This window comes from Anarhichas minor, unplaced genomic scaffold (genome assembly GCF_050575085.1).
Source record: "Anarhichas minor isolate MPS153535 unplaced genomic scaffold, ASM5057508v1 ptg000042l, whole genome shotgun sequence".
Lineage (NCBI taxonomy): Eukaryota > Metazoa > Chordata > Actinopteri > Perciformes > Anarhichadidae > Anarhichas > Anarhichas minor.
In genome coordinates this window covers 12,865,568-12,877,500 of record NW_027466488.1, presented here as the reverse complement: position 1 = coordinate 12,877,500, position 11,933 = coordinate 12,865,568, and the positions used below count along the sequence as shown (strand labels likewise).

General features: G+C 45.6%; 1 protein-coding gene across 1 annotated transcript in view; it reads left to right on the top strand.

Annotated features, from left to right (window-relative positions):
* cemip (cell migration inducing hyaluronidase 1) overlaps positions 1–11,933 on the top strand; it is a 119,402-nt gene that overhangs the window by 63,447 nt on the left and 44,022 nt on the right. The window contains exon 14 of the mRNA XM_076109780.1: positions 1–95. This exon is cut by the window's left edge and continues 111 nt beyond it. Within this exon, the coding sequence (XP_075965895.1) occupies positions 1–95 (95 nt within the window). The remainder of the gene's footprint in view (positions 96–11,933) is intronic.

Here is an 11,933-nt window from a genome sequence, read left to right as displayed (position 1 = left end):
ACTCTGCTGCCTTCTGACAGAGATGGCAAAATGTGCCATGACATCACTGATGGAGCCTACCCAGGATATGTGGCCAACCCACGGCAGGACTGCAGGTAAGACACATGCAGAAACCGCATGCACTCTTCAACCTCTTCAATCCCATGCGATCCGTACATCAGATAAATGTAGTGAGTAAAATAAGAAAATAGCATGAAAATAGTCAAGTAAAGTACTGAACGCTACTGTACTGTCATTCAACTTTCTACTTGGGTAAATGTACTCAGTTACATTTCAGTATTGCTGCTATTCTCCCTTTTCTGGGAACGTTACGGTTATATGTTATACATTATGGACCATTTAAGTACCAGGATGCCAATAATATCATTTCACTAAAACTCTGATCATATGTGAAATGAAGAAGCAGCGTTATGTTTGCAGAGGGGGCAAAGTTTAACCTTACATGTGACACTGTTGACAATGACAATGTAGCAATCTTGTTTTATTCAATATTTATAGTAATTTAGGAGAATTGACCACATTTACCAATTGTCTCGTATTTTGATATTTACGAGGTCCAGACCTATCGTCAGAGTCCTGCGACATTTCAATCAGGAGAGACTTCGTTAGAATTTAACAATAATTTATTATACATACAAATTTGAATAGTGCAAAGTCTTTGGCTATTGGACTCCATCCTGAATCAGGATAATCAAGGGGTAGTGATGCTGAGGTCAGATAAGGCCTAATCCCCCTGGAGTCCAGACACTGGTGGTGGTGGTGATGAAGGGAGTTGTTGCAATCCGATGATGAATGAGGAGCATGACTGTGATGCTGACTGGAGGAGACTGGGGTGGAGGAGGGTCGCATCTGATTGTGCTGCAATGACAACTGACAGCAGCAGAGAGGAGAACATTTTTAAAGTTTGACAGCAACGATGTGATTGGCTGAAGGAAACTGTGCAGAATCTGGTTGGTTACTTTAAAGTGAACGCCCCTCTGCTGATAGTCTCTCTCTCCCTGTGTTTACTCTGAGAGATTATGAATGAAAAGGAGTGTAGAGATAGTCTTCCTGACTGAATTTACGCTTAAGCTTCATTATTCTGCTGTTATCCAAAATGAGTTTATCACTAATGGATAGTATATTTCATTACTTTGAAGCACTTTGTGTTGCTATTATTGGCTAAATTGCCAAATAGGCTATTGATGCTATTATATAACACAACAATATCAATATGAACTCTCAAGCTGCAAAACGACTGAACTGATGCACTAAATGAAGGATAACTTGCCTCTGAGTGTAATAAGGTCAGTGAGAAGTGTAACCAGACGTGTCATGGCAGACTTACTTCTTTTGGTTGCCTTATCGCGTCCGGCCCATGGAAGAGGGCGTGTCTTTAGACAGCGTCCTTATATTGGCAGAGAAAGATGGAAGGCTTTTTGCTCATGCAGGTTTATGTAAGTCGCTGTCCAGGGGGCCATTCTCTGTTACAACCCCTGACAGTGCAACATCACATATTATGGTATTAGAGTTTACTTCATGGATCTCCAAAAGTAGGACTAAAATCTCCCAAACTGTAAAGTTATCTTTTTATTCTTTGGTTCCATTTCCATGAATGAACACTTCCGGGCATGTGGGGCACAGGTGGCTTTCATCACGTTTGCTGAATCTGTCAGGGCTCACTCGTCCCAGATTACCGTAGGAAGAAAAGTAAGAAAGTTATCATAAGAACATGAGGTGGTTCTTGCATGAACCAATTATGCCTCATTCACTAATATCTGTGTAGCAATGTTCTTAGTTTGCATAATTACCGTCGGATTCTTGACACGTGCGTTAAAGGTTGTGTGTTGACGTAAAGAGAACCGATCGGCCTTCAGCGTCTGTGCGTATCCATGGTCTGACTCTTTGTTCGCAGAGTAAAAACAAATTCAGGTTCAAAAATATTAGTAAAATGTTTGTTTGTTCGGATCTTTCAACTGATTTTTCAACTGACTTCTTATCAAATTAGTCGTACAGTGCAGGATAAATGGTAAATGGTAAATGGACTGTACTTGTATAGCGCTTTTCTAGTCTTCCGACCACTCAAAGTGCTTTAACACTACCCTTGACTACTGTACAGGTGTTATTCGTGTTTCCCAGGACAGTGTGTACTTGTTGAAATGCAATGGAGGGAAATGATCACTATTTAAGCACAGTGACAAATACAAGGGACAGAGTGGGCGTCTCCAAGTACAGCTGCTATCTTTATTCATGTATGTGCAGCGGTGCATGCATAGGAGCTGAGTAAAGTTGGATATAGATAGGAAGGTGTGGTGAATAATAAATATCACATCACTGGTCTCGAAGCTCTGAAATAGCTGTCACAGGGAATTATAAAAACAGCAGCTCAGTAAATGGAATGACACCAATCATATTTTCCATACATGCATAGTGCAGAGCGGCACCAGGGGAACACAGCACTGTGGCCAGTGGCTTAAATGAACCTCTCACCTGTGCACTGTGCGCTCTGCATTGGGAACTAAAGCCCCACTCAGAATTTTAACATTAGGATACCAAACTGTCAGAGTGCAGTGCACCACCACAAAAATAAGAGAACTTTGTCAAAAAGTTACATATTACAACCAACCAATCGGCTATGTCTCACACACACACACACACACACACACACACACACACACACACACACACACACACACGCATAAATGTTTGTCTTTCTGAACTTGTGAGGACCCACATTGACATAATGCATTCCTTGGCCTCTAACCCGAACCTCTATTCCCTTAAAGGTATCAGTTGTAACATTTCCACATTTAAATGTCTAAAAACAAGCTACGTTATACATGGTGTTGAGTTATTTTCAAACCAAGAAATCTGTCATTTTAATCAAGATAACGGTGTGTTTCATTTCGTCTCCTGTCAGTGGCGTCATATCCGACCACATGGCATTTAGTTGTCTGCCAGAATTATTGTCAACTCCCATGATCCCACACTGTTTCCCCACATCATCAATCTATGTTATTTGTCAGTTATGATTGACCCCTAGAGTCAAAAGTTACACATTAGCCTAAACCCAACCCAAACTCTTACGCTATACCTTCAAACAGTCCTTCCGACCAAAGGCACAAAAATCCTCACTGCGATCAGCCCGAGAGCCCCCCCCCCCCCCCCCCCACCTAGGATTTTACGGAGAAAGCTTAGCGTACAGCGTGTCGTACGCTTATCAGGAACGAATATAATGGATGTTATACACATATTATATACCTAATTAACCAGCAAAGCCTGGGCTAGAAGATCATGAAAGCCGTTTTTTACATGCTCCAAACACAACTTAAACAATTCAAATAACCAACTATAAGAATGACCAAAATAGCATATTCATATTTCGCCATGAGTGAGCCGACTACGCACTCCATTACGAGCTGCCGAGAGAAAGCTACATGCTAACAAAGAAAACTGAGACGCCATAAAGCAAGCCAACTCTACACAGATTCCGGAGATATCTTCAATATGTATCTCCGTGAAACCATTTCCAAGAAGCCAACAAACACCAGAAACACAAACCGCTTCATTGATTATTATCAGAAACGCGCCTCACCTTTCGCCATTTTCCTGAAGACAAAGCATAAAATCCAGTTTTTTTTATCTCGGATATCTGTTCAATGGATGTCCTGTTTGTCATAAATCTGTTTCCGTGAATACAGGGGGTGTAATCTAAACCAGGGGAGCTGGTTGGTAGGATTTGACTTTCGGCGTATCGGATTTTACGCTTCACGAGAGACGGCGCTCTGTTGATTCTGGCTAACAGTGCTGTCAATCTTTTCCACGTGGCTATAGTTCAATTCTATTGGCTCTAATGCGTCGAAAGACAGGTCATTCATTGAAATCGACCAATGGGCTGCTGAGATAGAGCCCCGAGTACACACAGAGGACTGGAATCGAAAATAAATCCTGTACGCAGAGACACACAGAGAGCTCAGAGAGGATTCTGGCTCTCAAAATGAAGCCAAACTGCTGTATTTGGATGTATTTAACACCATTAGTGATAAAACAAGTGAAATATATAGTTATATAGTATAGAAAATTTAAATGGAACAGCTGGTTCCAAAATCACCATTTTGGTGACCTCTCTGTACTAAAACCTCTCTAATTGTTTTCTGCTTCACTTTATCAAAGTCAAACTTTGCAAAGAGACTGTTCACATACTGTGCTATGATTTAGACCTGCAGCTGCATCATTCCAAAGAAATAATAATAATAAAAGTGCTTTTTTATTAGGCGAACCTGAAACTTTTCAATTTGTGCTGTGTCCCATCTTCATTTACTCTTAACCAGTAACATATATACTGATATTTACACATCTGAACAAGTCTCACAAGTGTTCCCTTTATTATAACACCAAAATTATTCAAATCACCTTGTGGTTGCAGAGTTACACTCTTTTAAGTATGGGTATGCAATTTTCGAGCAGAGGCCTAAAAATAGGGTTAGGGTTCAACAGGTTTTAAGACTGAAATTGGTCCTCACAAAGATAGCAATACAAGCCCACAGGCACACCCTGCAGCCTCACTTTGTTAGAGAGGCATTGTATTTAAAGCATAAAGATGCAGCTCAGAATATAAAGCAGTTTAATCCAAGTCACATGACTTTTTATCTCACCACACTGCCTCTGCCTTCAGCAGCAGAGCATAACAGCCATGGTTAGGGATGCATAATGGCACAGGCTTTCACTGATCTGGAGTCATCCACCTGCTCTCCAGCATGAGGGGACTGCAGGGATTTGCTGTTCCTAACGTTAACCTCTGTTTTCAGTGTATTTATAACTGTGGTGTAAAAATTCCACTTTAATCAAACATGATTGCACTAACGATGTTCCCCCACTGTACGATTTATAATGATTCATTTCCAGCCCCCCCCCCCCCCTCACGCTCCCCGGTGTCTCTTCTCCTGACATTGTTGTGTGCATGTTGAATTAAAACAACAATACATTTCAGTCACATCTGCCAGGAACCCGAGACATGTAGGCTGCATGATGAGGATGAAACTGTCATTTAATGTGAGCCAGATGAATGTGCTGGGTGCCCTAGCATGGGCCTGGGCCTCAATGTTTCGCTTAATTTGTGTGTGTGTGTGTGTGTGTGTGTGTGTGTGTGTGTGTGTGTGTGTGTGTGTGTGTGTGTGTGTGTGTGTGTGTGTGTGTGTGTGTGTGTGTGTGTGTGTGTGTGTGTGTGTGTGTGTGTGTGTGTGTGTGTGTGGCATGCATTTGACATAACATGTTATCCATCCAAGCCATCTCCTTCAGAGGAAACAACAAGATGGTGGAGATGTTTCCTTTCACACACAAACACACTCTCACTAAGTGGTTCTTTTAAAGGCCCAGTAAACCTGCTCTAGCACATCAACAATTCTGATTCCACCAGCAACTTTCTTCATCACTAAAGGTATTGCTGTCTGAAAATCTGTATTTATGTCATTTTATTTATTTAACCTTAATTTAGTCAGCAATATTTGAATTTCATTCAAGCAATCATGAACTCACGGTAAAAGGCCGCTATCTTTGCAGACCACCCCCTGCTGTTTGTATCGGTGCGGTCACCGTGCACACTGCCCTGCTTCCACCGATGCAAAGAAATGAATACTCCCAAGCAAGATGGAGAAAGCCCAAATCAAGTCTCATCAATTGCAGCTGTACTCATGTTGTTTATTTGTCTCGTATGTGGTGGCCTGGCATATATTGGGCAAACTAAATGAGCCCTGAAATGAACATTTGCAGAACATTTGGCAGCTTTTACTTTATGGTAATATCCATCATGGATCAGCCTCCACCCTGAAATTTGAGCATATTGAAAATGTTTCTAAATGTAAGAGGAGAGGATATTCTGAACAAACCAACCCTGTTAACATGGATACTGGACAATTCTGCAAAACCCCAGCCAATGTTTGACAGAAACCTTTTTAACATGCTAGCAGCTTGGCTGTAAGAATAGTCCACCACTTTGGTTCAGACAGAAATATAACTGATTGGTCCCCAGAGAATGAATCCTGCTGACCATGAGCTTTATGTTTATGGTTCAGAGTGAAATGTCTGGACGAGTATTGGATGAATTGCTAAAGCTATTCAATGGTAAGCTCTAAAGACCTTCGTGACTCTCTGACTTTTTCTTTAGCGCCACCAGCAGGTCATTAGGTGATACTACAGATGTCTACTACACCCAATGTTCCCAGACCATGTGTCATAATGACTTTGGTGATGCCCTGACTTTTCCTCTAGCACGGCCATAAGGTTGACCTTTTTTTTTCATATTTAATTTTTTTTAATATCTTGATTTGGAGTAATGAATGAAATGCGGAGGAGGAAAATGAAACAAAGAGTGTTTCTCTTCACATTAAATCATCTATTGAGTGTGTGCTGGTTAATTTATTCATGCTTTAGAAAGTCACTTTTTTCTCTCATTCGCAGCACCACAGCACTGTGATCTCTCTCTTTTTAAAATGAGTCGAGAAGGTTCCTAGTTAGTTCCTGGGTCCAAGAGGAGCTATTGTTAGCATGTTAGCATTCAACTCAAGCACAGCGTCAAAGATTAACTGTTAAAAATCAGACATGCATCCACCATCCCGACCTCCACACGCTTACTGCCCACCTCTCGACATAAAGGACACACCTCTTCCTGTACATCCTGTTCCTTTCATCAGTGTGGTCAGTGTCCTATTGCTCAATATATCAGTCAAACAAGATAACGTCTTTGCCATTGCACACGTTTTAATGAGAGTTATGTTTCGCTACTTGGTTCTGGCCTGCAAAAAGACCGATTTCTTTTCTTTATTTGACATTTAGTCAAATTCAAGCAGCACGTTTGAAAAAGTAAAATGCTTCCAGGCTTCAGTAAACGGGTAAACCTTCAACAACAGCCATGGCGACTGGAAGGGTTGAGGAGAGAGGCAGAGGAAAACAAAGACCTTGAGGGGGGGGGGGGGGGAGTGGAGAAAGGAGAGGTTTAAGGTGTAGTGCTGCCACGTGCTAATCTGCTGCGGAGCTAAACTGCATATCTGCCATTTCTATTCATATTCATTACCCTAAGCTGCTTTCTTTCTCCCTCACCTGAAAATGGAACTATAATAACTTTCTCATTGTGCCTGGTGCATGTGTGGAAAGATGTTTTCTGAGGAACCCAGAAGAATTTGCTCATTTATGAAAAACAAATTGTGTGTTTTAACGAAAGGTCATATACAAATAACAGTCAAAATTAAGCCAACAATAACTGACACACTTACTTAAAAGTCTAACAACCCAAGACGGAGATGCAGAAATGAACAAAAAGAGCAACATCTAAGAGAGAGAGAACTGATGATAAACACAAGTAATGGGACAGTCTGAAGATGAAAAGGCCTGTTCTCTGTTTTATCTCTATCAACATACAGACACAAACTGTTTGTGTACACACTGCAAGCAGGTATGTGGCTTACAGGGCACCACTATACTGAAGAGGCTACACAAACCGCTGTAGACTGAGCAGCTGCATATAAGCGTCCCGGCCTGGATCCTCTCTGACAGCCAGCAGTCAGAATGTTGTGCCATCTGAGGCTGCAGCTTCTGTCTGGAAATGCCTGAGTTATCTAAACGTGTAAAGGTTGAAGCATGCAGGTATGGGGCAAAATGAAGAACACTGACAGCTACAGAGACAAACTAAACTGATCACTGTCATGTTTGGTGTGTTAGGGACACAGTGATTTTAGTTGTGTATGTCTCTTAGATGTCCTGTACTCAGCCAGAGTAGTCTCATTTGTGACATTGAGGGGAGCTCTAAAATATCACATCTGATGCCACTGTTTGTTTCTGGATTCATTTATATTTCCCTGTATATCTGTTTCAAACGTGGTGTTTTAATCCTACATTTGGAAGGTGTTGACACAGTTTAATGCGTATAAGAGAAGCATTGCTTCTTTAAAGGGGACATATGCTAATTTTTAGGTTCATACTTGTAATTAGGGTTTCTCAGATACTATTGTATTATTGGTATTGGAACGGACAGGTAGTCCTCAAGCGATGGGCTGTATATTCTAATAAGCATGCACGTGACATATGAAGGGGAGCCAGATCTGATTGGCTTATTGAATTGCATGTTTTCTGATCTAGTGAGCCCAAACAAAATGACTGGATTGTCTTATTTCACAGTTTGTGGGTTTGTAGGCAGTCTAGAGTACAGTAGTACAGTTTAGGTTTCACATTTTCTCTGAATAAACACTGCAGCTCCCCAAGACCCAGGTTAAGTCCCTGTGTCTTGCTTCCCAACTGCTGGGTAAAGTGAAGGGGGTTAGACCTGAAGAGAGCATCAGTCCCCCCCCCTGTGCTTCCTGACCACAGTTTTCCGTCAGACCAACAGTCTGACTACAGGCTTTTCTAATGCAGCAGTCATTTGTACATCATCACTGTCAAGCATCAAACCTCCTTTTAAAAGAGTCTCCTGTAAAAGAGACATTGTTTCTGCTCTCTGTGTTGGACATTCTTCCCTCTCATCCTCTCTGACAGAAAACACATCAGAGAGCCTGAGGGGGACTAAACTTGATTAGGGCTGGCTGAGACCTTGTTTACACCAGAGCTAATTTCTTCCTCATCCAAAGTGAGCTGCTGGAGGGTGCAATGGGAAGAGGCATGTATATCCTTATTAGGCTGCATAATTGCAAAGAGAGTTAACAGTTAGGTCAAGATGAGGGATGTAGCAGACCTATCTAGGCTGACATGATAATATTATTGCTCTTACATTGTACAAATTACACAATATTCCAAGTTCAGCAGCACAAACACTTACTTTAGTACTCCATTACTTTCCAGACAAGTGCAACAGGCGTCACATCAACATGGCATCAGGTCTTATTTAGTGGCACTTTATGCTAAACAAACTGCCACTGGGCACATTTGTGTTGTCTTAGTACGTAAGCTACTAAATTGGACAACACAACATTTTCATGAATTGCAAAAGATTTAAGTTATCATCCTCTATGTCCTGTATAGCTCGTTGCTTTTGTCGTACCTGTCTACCTCCTTCTGCACAACCCTTGATTCAAGAGCAAGACATCTTCCCCAGACCCCAGAGGATGCATTCCAACATATGTAGCTCCATTCTTGACATTTCTTCTAGCACCACCATCATTCCTAAATGTCCACTTACAACAGATATTAAATACATATTGTGAATTTTCCGATCCACTCAAAACAACCCTAATGATAAGCAGCCCACGGACTTCAGCCACCTCGCCCGGACCAGGGAAACTGGGGCACCCTCCCGGAGCCAGACCCAGGAGGGGAGCTCGTCGGCGAGCGTCTGGTGGCCGGGCCTTCGCCCATGGGGCCCGGTCGGGCTCAGCCCGAATAAACAGCATGGAGCAGCCACCCTGTGGACCCACCACCCGCAGGGACAAGCATCGGGGTCGGGTGCAATGCAGACCGGGCGGCGGGTCAGGCGGGAGGCCTGGGCGAGCCGATCGCCGGCAGCATAGACTAGCTCTAGGGACGTGGAACGTCACCTCGCTAGCGGGGAAAGAGCCAGAGCTGGTGCAGGAGGTGGAGCGATACCAGCTAGATATAGTTGGACTCACCTCCACACACAGCGCTGGCTCTGGAACCAAGCTCCTGGAGAGGGGTTGGACTTTGTCCTTTTCCGGAGTTGCCCAGGGTGAGAGGCACCGGGCGGGAGTGGTGATACTCACGAGCCCTCGGCTGAGCGCCGCTGTGTTGGAGTTCTCCCCGGAGAACGAGAGGGTCGCCTCCATGCGCCTACGGGTTGCGGGGAGCAAGGCTCTGACTGTGGTTTGTGCTTATGCACCAAACAGCAGTTCAGAGTAGTTGGTGGGAGGGGTCCTGGAAAGGGCGCCGCCTACCGACTCCATAGTTCTCCTGGGGGACTTCAACGCTCACGTGGGCAATGACGGAGAAACCTGGCGGGGGGTGATTGGGAGGAACGGCTTGCCCGATCTGAATCCGAATGGCGTCTCGTTATTGGACTTCTGTGCTTGCCACGGTTTGGCCATAACGAACACCATGTTCGAACATAAGGTGGCTCATAAGTGTACCTGGTACCAGAACACCTTAGGCCGGAGATTAATGATCGACTTTGTAATCGTATCATTTGATTTGCGGCCGTATGTCTTGGACACTCGGGTGAAGAGAGGAGCAGAGCTGTCAACTGATCACCACCTGGTGGTGAGTTCGATCAGATGGCAGGGGAACCGGTTGGAAAGACCCGGCAAGCCCAAACGTGTAGTGAGGGTGAACTGGGAACATCTGGCGGAGGACCCTGTCCGGGAGGTCTTTAACTTCCACCTCCGGAAGAACTTCTCACACATCCCGAGGGAGGTTGGGGACATGGAATCCGAATGGACCATGTTCAAAGCCTCTATTGTGGACGCGGCTGCTAGGAGCTGGGGCCGGAAGGTCATCAGTGCCTGTCGTGGCGGCAACCCGAGAACCCGGTGGTGGACACCGGAGGTGAGGGAAGCCGTCAAGCTGAAGGAGACCTTCAAGGCCTGGTTGGCCCAGGGGTCTCCCGAAGCAGCTGACGGGTACCGGCAGGCCAGAAGGGCTGCAGCTGCGGTGGTCGCGAATGCTAAAACTCGGGCATGGGAGGAGTTCGGGGAGGCCATGGAGAAGGACTTTCGGTTGGCCTCAAGGAGGTTCTGGCAAACCATCCGACGGCTCAGGAAGGGAAAGCAGGGCTTACCCCAGGCTGTTCTCAGCAGGGGGGGAACTGCTGACCCGGACAGGGGACATCGTCGGGCGGTGGAAAGAGCACTTTGAGGAACTCCTAAACCCGACCAACATGTCCTCTGCAGAGGAGGCAGCACCTGAAGATCTAAGGGGAGGCTCACCCATGTCCCTGGCAGAGGCCGCTGAGGTAGTCAAAAAGCTCCTTGGTGGCAAGGCGCCGGGGGTGGATGAGATCCGCCCTGAGATGCTGAAAGCGCTGGACATAGTTGGGCTGTCCTGGCTGACACGCCTCTTCAATGTTGCATGGGGGTCGGGATCAGTGCCCATGGACTGGCAGACCGGGGTGGTGGTTCCCATTTTCAAAAAGGGGGACCGGAGAGTGTGCTCGAATTACCGGGGTATCACACTACTCAGCCTCCCGGGGAAGGCTTATGCCAGGGTGCTGGAAAGGAGGCTCCGACCGTTTGTCGAACCTCAGATTCAAGAGGAGCAATGCGGATTCCATCCCGGCCGTGGAACAGTGGACCAGCTCTTTACCCTCGCAAGACTACTGGAGTTTGCCCAACCAGTCTACATGTGCTTTGTGGACTTGGAGAAGGCTTTCGACCGGGTCCCTCTGGGGTTCTTGTGGGGGGTGCTGCGGGAGTATGGGGTGCCGGACCCATTACAACGGGCGATCCGGTCTCTGTACGACTGCAGTAGGAGCTGTGTCCACATTCTCGGCAATAAGTCAGACACGTTCCCGGTGGGTGTTGGCCTCCGCCAGGGCTGCCCTTTGTCTCCGGTCCTGTTCGTGACTTTCATGGACAGGATATCTAGGCGCAGCCTGGGGGTGGAGAACGTCAGGTTCGGGGGTCTCGGGATCGCCTCTCTGCTGTTTGCAGATGATGTGGTCCTGTTAGCCTCCTTGGATCGTGACCTCCAACATTCACTGGGGCGGTTTGCAGCCGAGTGTGAAGCGGCGGGAATGAGAGTTAGCACCTCCAAATCTGAGGCCATGGTGCTCTGCCGGAAACCGGTGGATTGCTCCCTCCAGGTGGGGACGGAGTGCCTAACTCAAGTGAAGGAGTTCAAGTATCTCGGGGTCTTGTTCACGAGTGAGGGTAAGATGGAGCGGGAGATCGACAGACGGATCGGTGCGGCTGCAGCAGTAAAGCAGGCGCTGCACTGGACCGTCTTGGTGAAGAGGGAGCTGAGCCGGAAGGCAAAGCTCTCAATTTACCACTCAGTCTACGTTCCTACCCTCACCTATGGTC